Here is a 17,496-nt window from a genome sequence, read left to right as displayed (position 1 = left end):
TGTCTGGCATATGCGAATATAATTCTGCTATTTTGATCCATTGTCTGTATGCGTTGATTTCTTTACCAGTACGGTAAACATTTGGCGCCGCTGCCTTATGAATCTGGAAGGTGGGAGGAATGAAGATTAATGCCAAATCAGCTTAACAAGGATCGGAATAAGGTCAAGGGAAAGGATGGAATCTGTACTGCGCAAGAGAATTTAATTCTGGCACAGCAAGCCGAACGCCAATGGAGATTTCAAAAGATTGCCGACGGAAATCGGAGCGCCGAAGAATTGTTGGAAGAGACTCGGCAGCGGGTGGAATTGGTGGAAGAAGCACGGGACGAGTTCTTGAATTTGTGTTCGCCGACGGAAGAAAATTCAGACGGAAGACAATCAACTCGCACGGCTCGCAGTGCCAAGGGAGCACGAGCGTGGAGTGACCTCTTCGTCCGGGATAGACTTCCGCGGGAAACAACTTCAGAAGATCTTTCTTCTTCACCAAGGTTCGCAGCTGTCGACACCTCCGGTGTGGGAGTGCACACCTCCGATGTGGGAGTGCAGACCTTCGGAGTGGGAGTAAACAGCCCCAGTGTTGCAGGACCCAGTAACGCCTCTCTTCCAAATTCAGTTGTGATGGCGGGACCCAAAGAAAAGCTGCCGAAGTTTGAGGGCGATGGTATAGCCGACCCCATTCGACATTGTAAGACATGTGAGACAATCTGGCGGGCAAATGGAATCGCAAATGTCAACGAATGGGTCAGACAATTTTCGGCAACCCTACGGGGGGTGGTGATTGATTGGTTTTCAGATACGGATCCACAAAAGCTAAATAGCTGGGATAACATTAAAAAGGAGTTCCTGGCGGAATTTAAACTCTTGCGGGATGATAATGAAATCGTAGCAGAGATTTTCAATACCAAACAGGGGAAGCACAAAACTGTCCGCGTCTACGCCAGGAGATTAAAAGACTTAATAAACAAAATGGAAAGCAAGCCGGCGGACGGATTGCAGAAAAGATGGTTCGTGGACGGCCTACGCTCGAAGTTGCGGAGGAAAATGAAAATTGTGCCACCGTCGTCATATGTGGACGCGTATAACAGAGCACTGGACCTTGAAAGTGAGCAGAAGACAAAGAAGAAGAAAACTAGCTCCTCTGATTCTGATGATGACAAGCCTGCCGGAGATGATAGTAGCGATGACGAAGGCAGCAGCAAGAAGGTTCGTGCCCTACAGAAGGATATGGTTCGCATGATGAAGGAGTTTAAAAACATGCACAAGGAGCCAAAAGGCAGTGAATTATGGTGCATAGAGTGTAAGACCGACGGTCATACTAAAGGATCGTGTCCAAAGAACCAATTTTGTGACATTTGTCAGATTATGGGCCATTCGACAAAAGAGTGCCCCTTTAACATAAAGACAAGAGGATCTTCGTAGGTGTTTCTTACATAGGAGGCTTCCTCGTCGGACAGTAGCAGAAATACAAATAGTGCAGGTGCCACATCCGGAGGATACAGGAATAATAGCAGAGGGCAAAATAAAAACAATACAAATAATAACAATAATAATGGGAGCCCAAGTCGAACTCAGTATGATGCAAACGGACGGCCGATTGTTCAATGCTGAGCATGTAATTTGTGGGGTCATTTTGCGCAGGATTATACAGCGGCAAACACACCGAAATTATTATGTAGATGGTGCGGACCCGACGATCACGAAGATTCCAAGTGTCCAAAGTCTGGAGTAAACTTGATCACTGTTGGTATGGATGTAGTGGAGGTTCTGGCAATTACACGGAGGCAAGCGGAGGAAAAGAGAAAATTGGGGGAAGCGCAGGCAGAAATTGCAAAGGCATCGTCGGCGGGGACATCTCAGTTGAAGGACATCACTGGCACCTTGGCAAGGAACTTCGCAGAACAAAACATTGTATGACAGATCTTACAAACAGAGATACCGGTCAAGATAAGTGACCTCCTCACAATGCCCCAGTTACGGACGACCATTCTGAATCATACACCGTTTTCGAAAGCAACGGAGGACACAGGAAGGGACAATAGGGAAGTGATGACAACAGACGCAATGCTGCTGGCACTCTCCTCCGGACGGCATCCGACGGTCGTCGACATGGGGAATTTTGAAAATGTTTTGACAGACACAATTGTTGACGAAGGGTCTGGCGTGAATGTGTTGCCGGAGGATACTTGGAAGAAGTTGGGAAAGCCGACACTGTGGCCACCTACATTTCAATTGGTCACGGCAGACCAACATGGAATCAAACTATTGGGACTCTTGAAAGCGCAACCGGTAACTATTGGAACGCAACCATTTTTATTGGATTTTGTGGTCATTCCATTGAAAAGAAAAGGATATGATGCTATTCTCGGACGGACTTGGTTGGTGCAAGCAAAAGTAAAACATGATTGGAAACGAAATACCTATCAATAGAGCACGGAGGCAAAAAATTCATAATTGACTTGAACACAAATGGTAGGTGAGGAGGCAGCATTGTCAAACTCAGAAGGTGAAGGCGACAGTGACAACAAAAGAAATGACGACGAAGGAAAGAGGAGAATGGAACTGGACGAAGAAGGAATATTGAGACTAGACGAAGGATTGAATGACGACGACCTAGACTCAGTGAATGGCCTTTACCATTGGCAAATAGAAGACTACGAACTCTTTCTGAGTTGTAATATGCTAAGGGTTGACGAAGGTGAGAAAAAGGAGGAAAATGAGTGTTCGGAGGAATACAGAGAAGCAGATGACACAAAGGAGGTTGCGACTGAAGAAGGGAAGGACATACAATACAGACCCAAAAAAAAGAAAAATTCCATCGTCCGGTACATGGTGAACGGACCGCACAAGAAGAAAAGAATGCATCGCACCATAAAATTGGTTGAAGGGTGCCGATAGCAAGGAAATAAGTTAGATGTGCGATGACCGCAGGCACAGTGGGCAACGGAGGTGACATAGAACAGGCGTAAGGCCTGGAATGACAAACATCTCAAACTCAACAAGTTTCCATCGGGGTAGTTGGTACTCAAGTACGAAGGTCGGGATGAAATCAAACAGGAAAGGTTTAAGGCAAGATGGGTTGGACCATATCAGACCCGGGAGGTCGGCGACAATCGGGTGATAAAATTGGAGATATTGGACGAGCAAGAGGTGCCTCCGGTAGTCAACAGATTTAAATTGCAAATATATGGTGCCAAGAAGACTCCGTCGCTGTCACAGAATGGTTAGCTGACTCCGTCGTCGTTGCAGAATGGCGACGCTTGGAGGCAAAATTGAGGTGTTGTCTTTCTATTTTATTTTATTTTTGTCAAAAAAAAAAAAAATTGAGGAAAAAAAGAAAATAAAGAAAATAAAAATTTGAGGAAAAAAAAGAAAAAAAAAAGTTAAAAAAAAAAAGAAAAAGAAAAAAGAGAAAAATAAAAAAAAAAGAGAAAAAAAAAAAAAAAAAAATTGAAAAAAAAAAAGAAGAGAAAAAAAAAAGAAAAAAAGAGAAATAAAAAAAAAAAAAAAAAAATTGAAAAAAAAAAAAAAATTGAAAAAAAGAAAAAAAAGAGAAAAGAAAAAAAAGCCTCTGCAGGCACCTGGCCGCGGGAGGTTCCCTATGGGCACCTGTCCGCGGAACACCCGTGGGAGGTACTCCGCGGGCACCTTTCCGCGGCAGCCTATCTGGAGGTCCTCTTTCCGCGGGTTATTCACGCCGTTTTCAGGCTCGGAAGCTCGTGTTCGATTCCCTCCTTTAACTCACTGCCGCACTTTCAGTTCCATGCGGGTTGTCTCTCCTTCTTGTTTGATTTGCTGTGGAATAATTTTTTGCCTTATTTGCGGAGGTCGGATTCAAGATTCCTCCTGTGGTTATCAGCTTGTCGGAGGTCGGAGGTCGGTGGGAAAGGTGTGCTTGGTTACGGCATAATTTTGTTGGCCTCTTCCACGGGGTAACGGGCGAAGGAAACTCAAACAAAAATATAAAAATGATGACCGATTCAAATTGTTCAGAATGAGTTACAGATGATGCCAAAGGAAAGGGGACGCATTCGTGGTTGCCAGAAAGAGTGTATAATCGGCAGAAAATGACAAAGATGGTGTGCTCCGTGCATTTCTGTGTGGGTTGCCCCAAGACCCTACAAGGGCGCTGCCCCTCGACCTCGCTGGGGGCGTTGCCCCTTGGACCCCTAGTCGTTGCGGATATCAGTCCTGGGAGTCTGACTAGTTGAGAAGAGTTGAAGTTGTTGCAGGCATGAACTTTCTGTGTACTAGAGGCACTGGGAGTAGGTGTTGGCCGGGAGGCTGTCTTGGTGGATGCGTAGAGAGCTCGGGAGGAGCTAATCATCCAGTTGGAGGCAGTGCAGCGTGGACCCAGTGTTGGAAGCAAAGAAAGCGGCACGGGTGGCTATCAAGGTTAGCTTGAGGAGACAGTATTGTGTTAGCAGAGGCTACAAATGTAACGGGATGAATGTGGAAGTGATGTGACAGAAGCAGATTTTTTGTTGTAGTCACTCTGTTAATGTATTTTGTTTGTTAATTTGTTTCAGATATTTTGTAATTGTCGTCTGGAGACGTCTTCTCTTTTTGGGGGGGATGGTGTAAGCTGACTGGATGGTCTCGGCGGTGTTTCTGTAGCCGACGGAATGATTGTCGTCGGTGTTTTGTATTTTGTAGCCGACGAGTAAATAGTTTGTAGCGGACATAATGTTTGTGGCTGACGGACTCCTCTGGGAAGGTTCGGCGGATAGTATTTATATCCTGTCTAGGATCATTGTAAATCATCTTCTATTACTCATCTTATGAAGCATAATGTATGTCTGGCATATGCAAATATAATTCTGCTATTCTGTTCCATTGTCTATATGCGTTGATTTCTTTACTAGTACGGTAAACACATAGGCCCTACCAAATAAGTATCCACCAACTCTAATGGTGCTCTAGCCCTTGTGGAATTACCAGATTTAGAGGGCAGCCTATGTTGCTTACCCAAAATGCAAGCCTCACACTTGCTACTGGACTCTCTAACACTTGGCAAACCATCCACCATTCTTTTCTTGGATAACAATTTCAAACTAGCGTAGCCAAGATGTCCATACCTTAGATGCCATAGCTTGGAAGGGTCCTCAATCATGCTTTTTAAAGCTGATTGCTTTTGTACTGTTGTACACACTTGCTTGGGAGGTGCAACAATAGATTGAGAGCTTAAACATGTCTCAATCTTCAATGGAAACATTGGGTTTTTTGTCATTTGTATTGCTGCAACAACTTTCTTGCTCCCATCTTTCTCATGAATGACACACTGGTCATTTTCTAACAGCACTTTGTAACCATTCTGAATGAGTTGTCCAACACTCATCAGATTTTGCTTTATAGTGGGGGCAAAATAGACATTTTGAATTTCTTTCTTCTCACCTTGCTTGGTGAGGATCATAATAGATCCTTTTCCCACCACAGGAACAATTCCATTGTTCCCCATCTTAATTTTAGACTTATAGTTTTTAACAATGAAAGAAAACATACTTTCATTACCACTCATGTGGTTATTACAACCATTATCCCAGTACCAAACTTCAGGGCTGCCTTCTTCACCAATATTACACATGACGAAGGTTGTATTGTTCTTTCTTTCTCCAACGTTTTCATCAGTAACATTAACATGTTATGGCTGCTCACTCTGTTTCTTCTAGTATTCATTTGCATAATGCCCAAACTTGTGGCAATAATAGCATTCAACGTTGCTCTTATTAGAATTGCTATTTCTTCTTCCTCCTCAGGGGCTATTTTGAGAGCTACTTGCTGAGCTTTCTCCTCCAGCATTTCTTTGTCCGGAGCTACCACATCCTCTTCCTCTAGAACCACGTCTAGAGTTGGTTTTTCCTCTCCCCCTGTCTCTTGCATTGGCTTGAGCTCTGAAAGAAAGCTCTTGAGAAGAATTTGCCAATCTATTAATATGGTGCTCATGAGTATGGAATGATCCCATCAACTCATCAATAGTCAACTTGGACAAATCTTTTGACTCTTCAATAGAAATCACAAGCATATCAAACTTTTGAGGTGAACACCTCAAGATCTTCTCCACAACTCTTTGTTCTTCAATCTCTTCTCCATTATCTTTCAACTAGTTTATCAAAGTGGAGACTCTAGTGCTGAACTTGGAAACTGATCCATTCTCTTTCATAAGAAGAGACTCAAACTCTTTTCAAAGCATCTGCAACTTACAACACGGACTTGATCAGTCCCTTTGAATGTAGTCTCGAGAATATCCCTAGCTTCTTTGGAATAACTAGCTACTGCTATTCTCGGAAATAACGCCTTTGTTAAGGCTGCTTCAATCATGCTCATTGCCTTCGCTTCTTTCCTTCTCGTCTCTCTCAACTGAGTCTTCTTATTGTTTGTAAGGGCAATGAACTGAGTAGGGTCTGTGGTATCTGTGAAACCAGTTATCACAAGATCCCACAAATCATTAGCTATCAAGATGGTCTTCATTTTTCTCGTCCAAACATGATAGTTCTGTTCATTAAGGGACTTTGATTGTTGTCAAACTTTTCTTTCTTCTCCAGCCATGTCTCCTGCACAATAACTTCAAACACCCAATGAACACAAATGCTTGAACTCACTAGGATGAAGGACTTAAAAGCTATGATACCATGTGAAGAATAATATATGAAAGGATAAGAGGTTAACTTTCTAAAAGCATAGCCGAGCTACTCGATAATAGAAAGAACCAAATTACTAGGTAATAGAGTAAATCGATTTTACTTGACAAAAAAGGAAACCGAGTTAATGCTGAGTAAATGTTAACACCGCGAACCAGTCATGTTAACCCACTACGTGAACTATGAAAATAAACCCCAAATCAAAGAACAAGAACATAGATTGTTGCTCTGCTTTTTCCAACAAATAAATGCATAGTGGAATAATGATTCAATTGGAGACAATCAAATTATAAGAGGAGATGTGCAATTTCTTGCTTGCATGTATATTCAAAATGGATTACAACTAGTAATCTGGAAACAAACTTCTACAAGAAATAACTATTGTTGTTACAAAAAACAAAATCTCTAGCACTCAATGGCTGCATACTAAGTTCAACCAAGCTTCTATGAGCTTTACAATAGTTTGGAGAAATCACCTCTCTATAGACATAGAAAACACATTAAGCTACAACTGCTGCTGTAAACACTCAATGAGAAACAGAGGAATGTCGCTCTATTTTCTCACTGCTATATGCTACCGTCTGTCTTCTTTTGCTCGAAACTGGAATCATTCTCCCTTATTTATAAGTCAGGAAACTTCACCACTAAGTAATTGATAGAGTTGCTTCCAAAAATTAATCGCTGAGTTATGATGGAACAGAGAATAAGATTTCTGAGCAAGAATTAATTTTGACCTGTTGAGATGGTTCAACTGCTCAAGTTGCTCAAGCTCCTTTAAGCTGCTAGGGAGTAAATGCGATGCTCAGGAATAGAATCAGATAGAGGCTTCAGACAATTAGATTTAGTTTCTAAATTGCAACACCCAGGTAGTGGAAAAATGCCTATTTAAGGAAGGCCCGTAGGTTGACTAGGGCACTTCTGGGTGGTGGTTTGCAACTTTGTCTTGTTGAATATTGTAAGGCACCTATGTGGGTTTGCATATTATATGTCCGAATTCTGTAATTCCATGCCTATGGAGATAGTAAGAAGCCCATATTTTGTTCTTGCAAATTGTTGTTTTTGTATTTCTATTATGTGTTTGTGGTATTAAGGGGAGCACCCTTCATTAAGTGGTATCAGAGTAGGAGTTCTTCTGTGTGTAGATAGATTGCTGGTTGTAAGGCAATTTAAACTAGGGTTGCAACAAAAGGACGAAAATGCCTCCACAAAGGGAATGTGGTGGAAGAGTTGGAGGTGTGAGACCTGAGGATTTTAGAGCCCTCTGTAATGGCCAAATGTTTACCGTATAGGTTAATTAAGAATTGCACACAGATAATGAACACGAACATGAACAACAAAACTCTTCTTATTATTATTCGCATATGCCAGAACATTACATTATGCTTGATCATGATTACAATGCTTCTTGAAGGGGGTATAAATACTTTCCAAGGAACCTTCCCGAAGGAATCCGTCGGCCACATACATTATGTCCGTCTGTCACGCAGATGACCCGGGTTCGTTCTCTGACAACGGCGCCAAATGTAACGGCCAAATGTTTACCGTATAGGTTAATTAAGAATTGTGCACAGATAATGAACACGAACACGAACAAGAAAACTCTTCTTATTATTATTTGCATATGCTAGAACATTACATTATGCTTGATCATGATTACAATGCTTCCCAAAGGGGGCATAAATACTTTTCGAGAAACCTTCCCGAAGGTATTCGTCGGCCACATACATTATGTCCGCTACAAACTATTTACCCGTCAGCTACATAACAAGAACCTTCCCGAAGGGGCCCGTCGGCTGATACACAATTTCTGCCGACGACACCCTCCAGAGTAAAATGCAAGCATTACAAGAATAGATGCATAGAGGGATGAATCTTGTAGTAAGAGATGAAAGTGAGGATAAAAGAGGAGGAAGTGTTGAGCAAGAAGAAGGGAAAGTTCTAATCAAGAGAAGGGAAGGCTTTTTAGGGCCATTTCCAAGCTTAAGAAAAAACCTTATTAGATTGAGGTTCCCATATTTTTATGAAATCTTAACCCGGGGGAATCGATTGACTGGATCAATGAATTAGAAGAATATTTTGAGTACGAAGATATTGGGGATCTTGATAGGGTCAAGTTTATGAAGGCTAGACTGAAGGGACATGTAATAATTTGGTGGTAGGATATCCAATTGGAAAGAAATAAAAGGGTAAAGGAAAAAATAACAAGATGGTATCAGATGATAGCTAAATTGAAGCAACAATTCATTTCCATTGATTATGAGCTTGATCTCTTGAATAAATGCAAGTGTTGAAGCGAGTGGAAAGATGTGTTCAAGAGTATACAAAAGAGTTCTACTAAGTTCTCATTAGAACAGGCCATGTAGAAGTTGACAAGGAGAAAGTTGCCCGTTACCTTAATGGCTTGAGGCCAAGTATTCATGAAGAGTTGAGTTTGGTTAGAATGAACAATATTGAAGAGGCATACTAGTTTTTCCTATGGGTAGGGGAAAAGATGAACAAGAAATTTGAGAGTAGGCAAAGAGAAAGAGGTCGTGGTGGAAGATCTCATGGATGGTCTTATGAAGGCCAAAATGAAGATCAAAAGAAGGATTTGGCCAGCAGTAGCAGTCAAAACCAGAGGGGAAATGATCAGGATAATGAAGATCAGAGAGGAAGAGGTAGAGGTCAAGGATAAGGAAGATGAGGCGTCCATGGAACATGTTTTCACTACATAGAAGGTCATTGAGAGCATTTGAATGTCCTCAACGCCAAGGAAGCACAGATAGGAGAATTGAAGGTTAGACCAGAGTTGCACATATGGATGAAGATGCCAAATCATCACATTTTTAAGATACTGAAAGACGAGAAGTCCTAGTTAACAGAAGAGTCCTACTCACAAGTGGTGAGAATGAACTAGATCAAAGGAGCAACTTGTTTTGCACCAGGTGCAAGTGTGAAGAAAAATGTTGTGATGTGATTATCGATAGTGGAAGCACTTACAATTTTGTGTCAGAAGAGATGGTCACGAAGTTAAAGCTCAAGAGGTAGAAACACCCACACCCATAATGTATTGCCTGGGTGCAAGATGACCACAAGGTCATGGTCAATGAGCAATGCCTAGTGAAGTTCAAGATTGTGGGCTACTATGGTGAGGTACCATGTGATATCTTACCCATGGATGCATGTCATATGTTGTTGGATATGTTGTGGTTGTTTGATAGGCGTGTTGCACATGATGGTCGTATGAATCCCTATTGTCTGACAAAGGATGGAGTGAAACATAAGCTGAAGGCATTGAAGGACATAGAAGAAAAACTATGCAGTAATGCTAAAATAATTTTTGTTGATGGAAGAAAGTTTCTAGAAGATATGAGGCATGAGCATATGTGTTTTTCTATAATTCCAAAAGATGGTAAAGAAGAAGTAGAAGATGTACTTATAGAAGTTGCGGATTTGTTGGATGATTTTCCAGTATTGTATCCAATAATGTGCCTGATGCGCTACCACCTGTAAGGAAGGTTCTGTCATGACTCATAACATGGACTTGATTCCAGGAGCTAGTGTGCCAAATAAGGCAATAGACAAAATGACACTAGTTGAAGGTGAAGAGTTGAATAGACAAGTACATGATATAATGCCTCTATTTTGGCTTGGTCAGTTCACAATCATGACCCTTGTGAGTTGACAGTGGGATTTGAAGGTCTCAGTTATGGGGTTATAGGCTTTCTAGCAGCTTATGGTGTGTTTTGGCTGCGTTTGAGGGACTTACTGTTTATAGTAAGTCAAATTGTTGGTTTCGATGAGCTCAGTTGAGTTAAAGGAGTTGAGTGATGCTCTCAGCTCTCAGTTTTTATTTCAAGCTTCTAGTTTGGGCTACAAGGATCTTGGAGGGAGTGTCTATTAATAGTAAGTCACCCCGTCAAGTTTATTAATTGTCTTTCTTCATCAGGATCACTTTGGTATTGTCAGATTTTGATTTTGATGCTTCTTCAGTTGTTTTCGCAAGATAGGTGAATTATTATTATTATTCATCTAAATATGCTGAAGTTGCTATTTTTTTTGGTGTTGTATGTTAGTCACCTTAGTATCATAGCTCATTGGAATAAGGATAAAAAGTTTTAAATTGTGGGCACAAGAAACGTGGCCTTGTGTGTGAAAAATATTATGTTATGATAGAAAAGGTAAATTTTTGAGCCAAAAGTAATTAATAAATTAGATTATAATGACACTTTATTATATTTTTAATGTTGTGTGGAGGAAGCTTCTTAAGTGAAGTTCATTTCGGAAACTTGTGCTATTTGGAGATTATAAATATGAGGCCATTTGATGGGAAATGCATCCGATTGAATATTATTTTTTCTCTTATTGTCTTTGTAACACTTTTGAAGTTTTGGAATTTTGTGCCCTTGCTGAAGTACAAGGGTTTGAGATTTACAATTGAAGTATTGTAGATTCAATTCTGAGAATTGTTTTTGGATTGCTTGGCAAATTGTGCTGAGGTATACAATGTGTCATTTTCCTACTATATTAACTGTTGCTAAGGAGAAGTTTAATTTTGCTTGCCGTTGGAGGTTGTTCTGGAATTTGTGAAGGGATTCACTAGAATTGTTATATCAAATTGTGTGCTGGTTAATTTGTAGTTAGTTGAGTAACCATTTATATTTGCTACTAGGTGTTATTTTTTATTTGCACTTTGGGAGCAACATTTTCTATACCTGCAATTGCATTTGTTTGTTGAAGAATTCTTTTGTTGCTGTTAGTCTTCATTTCAGAGGGTTTCAAGGCATGTCTTACTTGTAAGTTTATGAATTGTAACTTCTATTTTATTTGGGTATTGTTGATTTAGATGACAGGGGATATTTTATCAACTGGGTTGTTGGTATTTTGTGAAAATACTCAATATTTAAGTTGATATTGAAATTTGGAATTTTCAGTTGTATATTCTCTATGTAATATCCAAATATTTGAATTGAGATTAATTATTGCAATATCTTCTATTTTGCTGCTATATTAAATTGAAAAACCTCAAAAGAAAAAAAAAAAATCAATTCTTCAACCTAGATTGTTTGAGAGACAACATGGCTTATTACACATGAGTTGTAGTAGGATTTGATTCGAGAGAGTTTGAGTCCATGTGTTGTATCAACAAAATTAGCAGCAAAGAAGAATGGAGGGTGTCTACAGATTTTCGGGTTTTCAACAAGATCACAATCAAGCATAGGTTTCCATTTCCAAGGATGGATAATATAATGGATTGTTTGAGCCGATTTGTGTATTTCACAAAGATAGATCTGCAGAGTATATCATCAAATTTGGCTTAGAGAAGGAGATGAATGGAAGACTTCCGCCAAGTCAACGGAAAGATTGCATGAGTGGTTAGTTGTGCCTTTTGGGCTAACCAATGCACTGAGCACTATCACGCGGCTTGTGAATGAGGTACTAAAGGAATTTCTGGGTAAGTTTGTCATTGTTTACCTTGATGATATTTTGATCTTTAGTAAGTCATTGGAGGAGCATATAATGCATATTTGTAGGGTGTTTGAGAAGTTGAGGAAAGAAAAATTGTTGATTAATTTAAAGTGTAATTTGTGAAGGAGTTAGTATATCTGAGATTTGTAGTTTCAGCAGAAGGTCTAAAAATGGACCCAGAGAAAGTGAAGGCTATCCTTGAATAGCCTACTCCAAGGAGTGCTACTGAGGTAAGAACTTTTCATGGATTGGCTAGCTTTTATAGAAAGTTTATCACAAGTTTTAGCAGTATTTGTGGACCCTTGACTAAAACCATGAGAGGATGGGAAAGAGTTTAAGTGGATTGTAGGAGCAGATAAGAGTTTTAATTTGTTGAAACAAAAAGTTATAGATTAACATGTTTCAGCACTTCCATATTTTAACAAGATGTTTCAAGTAGACTGTGATGTTGGTGGTACTGCAATAGGAGTTGTTTTGAGCCAAGAAGGTAGACTTGTTTCTTATTTTAGTGAGAAGCTGAATGATGCCAAAAGAAAATATTTTGTTTATGATTGAGAATTCTATGCTATAGTTCAGGCATTAAAGAAGTGGTGACACTATCTTCTTCCTAAGGAGTTTGTTTTGTATATTGATGATCATGGTTTGCAATATTTGAATGGTCAAGGAAAGTTGAATTACAAACATTTGAAGTTGGTTGAGTTTTCGCAAAGTTATACATTTGTTTTTGAAACATAGTAGTGGGAAGTCTAACAGGGTTGCAGATGCTCTTAGTAAGAGACAACTTTTCTTGACAAAGATGCTAATTGAGGTAGTTGGGTTCAAGGAACTCATGAGTTTTTATCCAAAGGATCTTGATTTTGGTGAAGCTTGGAAAGCTTGTACAAAACTTGTTACACTTGACATGACAAAATGATTGGATTTCATAATCCAGGATGGCATGCTATTTAGAGGAAATCAATTGTGCATTCCAAGAAGTTCTATGAGGGAAAATTTCGTAAAAAGAAGCATACTGGAGGATTGGCTAGACATTTTACTAGAGATAAAACCATTGCTTTGGTTGTTGAAAATTATTACTGGCCACAATTGTAGTAAGATGTCAAGAAGTTTGTACAAAGTTGTAGAGTATGTCAGATGGCGAAAGGAGTGAAGCAGGATATAGGGTTGTATCGAGCATTACTTGTACCGAAGAAGCTATGGGAGGATGTCAACACAGATTTCGTTCTTGGTTTACCAAGGACTCAACGAGGCCATGATTCGATTTTTGTAGTGGTTGACAAGTTTTTAATGATGACATATTTCATACCCCGCAAGAAGACTACTGACGTTTCATGTGGCAGAGTTATTTTCTTGGGAAATGGTGAGACTACATGGTCTACCAAAGAGTATAGTTTCAGATCGAGATACCAAGTTTGTTGGGTATTTCTGGCACACATTGTGGAAGAAGTTGAAAATAGATTTGAAGTTCAATTGATCACATCATCCACAGACTTATGGACAAACATAGGTTGTGAATAGGAGTTTGGGGAACTTGCTGAGATGTTTGTTTGGAGATAAGCCAAAATAATGGGATTTGATTTTACCATAGACAGAATTTGCATACAATATTTCTATCAACAAAAGTACTCGTAAATCACCATTCTAGATTGTATATGGAAGTGGTCTTTGAAATGCTTCTAAATTGAGGAAGTTGGATACAGGAGAGATAAGTAGTGTTGAAGATGAAGATTTTCCAGAACATTTGTAGAACACTCATGAGGAGGTGAGGAAACACATCACAAAGATGAATACACAATACAAGGCTAAGTCAGATGAGAAAATGAGAAATAATGAATTTCAAGTTGGAGATGAAGTCATGGTTCATTTGAGAAAGGAGAGATTTCTAGTAGGTACATATATCAAGCTGATAATAAAGAAGTTTGGATCATGCAAGATATTGAAAAAGCATGATTCAAGAAACGCTTATGAAGTAGAGCTGCCCACTGAATTAAATATCTCACCAGTATTTAACATTTTAGATTTGATAGAGTATCATGTAGGAGGCATTGAAGATGAGGTCACGAAAGTGTAGTGGAGTATTCTGGCAACTACTTTAGCTACAAAGGAGATTGAGGAGATACTAGATAGTGGTATTGGTAGAGGCACAAGGAACATGGAATATGAAGAATATCTAGTCAAATAGAGAGGGCTTCTATTAGAAAATTCATCATGGCTGACGCAGGAGGTTAGACGTTTGGGTTTCCCTCTGAACACCTAAGATGTGCCATGGTCACTTCTAAAATTAGGCTAGGTGTCTGATACAGGAGCATCCTGGGTGTAAGGGCAATCTTGCATCACCCAAAAATATTTCCATTTTTGTCTTTTCAATAAGGGCTTTTTCAGTGTAGAGTTGCTATTTGTGAAAGCTTACTATTTTTAGTAAGTTGCTCATAAGAGCTCAAAATGTTTCAGTTTCTTAGGTGGAGATTTATCTTAGATATATCAGTTTGCCAAATGAGTTTTATTGCCATATCATTTGCATTGGTAAAGTTATTGCAGATTTTTGGCATAAAAACTTTAGGCTTAGTTTTGATTCTTGAAGGCCTAAATGGCTCCAAAATGAGGTCAAACTTCTTGCGTCATCAGTTAGTGTAGAACAAAAACTGTCGTTTCCGAAAAGGGGTTATAATAGCTAATCGGGTTAATGGTTTGTAAGTTAGGTCATTTGAAAATGTAATTTGTAAATAGTCTTTAGCCGATTCTATGTAACTAAGTGTAATAAAATAATATAGTTTGAGGTTGGTCGGCCTAAGAGTTAGGGCTTAGTGTTTAGAACCTTCTTGGGGAGTGGAAAAATGCCTATTTAAGGAAGGCTTGTAGGTTGTCTTAGGACAGTTCTGGGTGGTGCTTCACAATTTTATCTTGCTGAGTATTGTAAAGAAGATGTCCATGCGGGTTTACATATTATATGTCTGAATTTTGTAATTCCTTACTTGTAGAGATAATAAGAAGCCCATGTTTTGTTCTCGCAAATTGTTGTTGTTTCTGTATTTATGTTATGTGTTTGTGGTATTAAGGGGAACACCCTTCATCATTGTTACAAGCATCTATTGATTTAAAAAGAATTATCTCACTATTTGAAGCTACCAAAAAGTTGATGATAGTATAGTTCCATCTATGTGTCCTCCCATCATAAAGAATAGTGAAATCATATGTATGCCATTTCCTTCAATACTAACTTCGCCGCTTCAATTGCGTTCACGAGAATCCTCCCAATTAATTCTTTTTGAGAGCTATTGCGTTCTACCATTGTCACTGCCATAACCAAACTTTCCCAATAAGGATTGCTTACCACATTGAAGAGAAGGTTGTTGAAGTACCAAAATATTTCCACACGTTTCATTTGCTAATTGATGTACCTCCATATTCCAGCCTATACCTTCTAATGATGGTTGTGCTCTAGGTATGTTTTTGCATATAAAACAACTATGTGATGTGTATTTTCTTCACTTGTAGTAGATGAAATGGATGTTAAGGTGTCTTGTATGTGTGGACCACGAAGTGAGCCCGCTATACCTTTAAATGCCATTTTTTTGTTTATTTTTGCTTGCATTTGAGAACCTTGATGATTAACTATATTTGCCCGTGTTGTCTCCATTTGTAATTTTATCTCTTCTACCAACCAAAGGTGTGCATTCATCTCTTGTTTATCGCCTTTGTGATGGGCTTGGCCTCATGATGAGTAATGCCCAAAAGATGGTATTTGAGGCAATAATTGTTTGTTGTAAGTACACTCAAATTTGTGTTCTTTGCAACTGTCCAAGTTGTAGAAATGAAAACTGATCAATTGACACTTCCAACTGGTTTTCTACACGATATGATCTCGAGGTTGGAAGTTTTGTATTCCTCTGTTTGTTGTGCTCCTTTGATTTATGCTATTTTCTTCATTCAATAGGTCACCATTTGAAGTTCAATTAAAGCAATAATTGTAATACAAATAATATTTCACTTCCAGCAAATAAGGAAGTTGACAAAACTCAAACTCTGAACAGTTGATTCTAGAGGACTCCACGTTGATTCTCTCTTGTGCAAAAGTAGTAGGGTACAACCAAAAAGAATTGGAGCCTTATAAATTGGAAATTTCTAGAAGGCAGCAGAACCAAGAAGAAGAGAAAATGGCTAGAGATATCAAGAAAAACCTTGTAAGAATAGTTGCCACACTGTAATCAATCTTGCAACATGTAACAAAATTTGAAGATGGCATCACCCAACAGTAGGAGCTACTGACAAAGAACCAATGATCCCTGGATATGATGGTTCACACTCCTGAAACATTATATGTAGCAAAGAGAAGCTCCATTAAAAAAACAAACTGAATCTCTCCTAATCACTTTTCAAATTCTTATGGTTACAGTGGAGTGTCTTTTCTCATAAAAAAGAGCTAAAATTGTATTTTTGTGTTAAATGACCCCTACCTGTCAGAATTTGGAAGAGATGTAGTTTCTTGGGGGTTACTAGATTTTAATTGGATTTAGATAAGAGTGTTTCTTTGAAAGATGAAGTTTCTGCTGTCACAAATGCAACTACCTTGTCAGAATGGAACCACTAGCTCCTGCATTATCAAAAGTTGTAACTGCCTATCAGAGCCAAAATCATTGTATCATAAATGGAACTGCTCCGGTAGTTTTCACATTGTATAGACTGAACCTTTTTTACTTTTCTGACATTTGTTTGAATTTTGAGTTGGTTGCCAAGGATGACATTTTTCTGATTCTTAGGGATCAGCTAAGTTCCTAACTACACGATGGAAATTAAATTATCTCTCTTTCATTGTGTTTTTTCAAAAATTTTCAAACTAACATGACTTTTTTTGTGCTTCAATCATGGATCTTGATTATTCAGTTTTGAAGGTAACTGTTATTCTTACTTGGATTCAAGATCTTTTCTATTGAAAACAAATCATGGAGTTCGTACCCTGCATTATTAAAAAATTGATGGTATGCATAAAACAGTTGTATCTCATATACTTTGTATTTGGTGTGATGAAGCCTATTGGTTTTCTTTTTTGTGGAAGGGCTTTAAATTAATATATTCTGACCTGTTTGAGCAGTCAATTGTAGATTTTTGAATGTTGGGTATAAGCTGTATTGCTGGAGTTAGTTCAATGCAGAACTGAAGCCAAGGACTGTTTGGATGGCAGGGCCATCAACTTGTCCTTAATTTACTTCAGCACCCAATCTTGTCAGAAAAAGCAAATGTACTCAAATCCTTGTCAGAGACAACAATAACAATTCCTGAAGATCCAAAATCTACAGATTTTGAGAGTCCATCAGCTGTTAAATCTGTTTATGTGTTTCAGAGGGAATATGCCACTGTTGATCCTTCAGCCGTTGAGGTGAGTTCATTGCATTGCATTTCTTATTTGTGATTATGTTTC

The 17,496-nt window shown here is 39.0% G+C and overlaps 1 protein-coding gene across 3 annotated transcripts in view; it reads left to right on the top strand.

The window, feature by feature from the left end:
* LOC149563107 (protein N-terminal asparagine amidohydrolase family protein) overlaps window positions 1-17,496 on the top strand; it is a 244,334-nt gene that overhangs the window by 110,242 nt on the left and 116,596 nt on the right. For all 3 annotated transcript variants that reach the window (XM_089826531.1, XM_089826532.1, XM_089826533.1), the window contains exon 3: window positions 17,260-17,454. In XM_089826531.1, the coding sequence (XP_089682657.1) occupies window positions 17,260-17,454 (195 nt within the window). The remainder of the gene's footprint in view (window positions 1-17,259; window positions 17,455-17,496) is intronic.

The sequence above is a fragment of the Cupressus sempervirens genome, chromosome 4 (genome assembly GCF_028749045.1).
Source record: "Cupressus sempervirens isolate cs-2001-9-10 chromosome 4, ASM2874904v1, whole genome shotgun sequence".
Taxonomy (NCBI): Eukaryota; Viridiplantae; Streptophyta; class Pinopsida; order Cupressales; family Cupressaceae; genus Cupressus; species Cupressus sempervirens.
The sequence above is the reverse complement of the archived record's forward strand: the minus strand, read 5'-3'. Positions and strand labels throughout refer to the sequence as shown.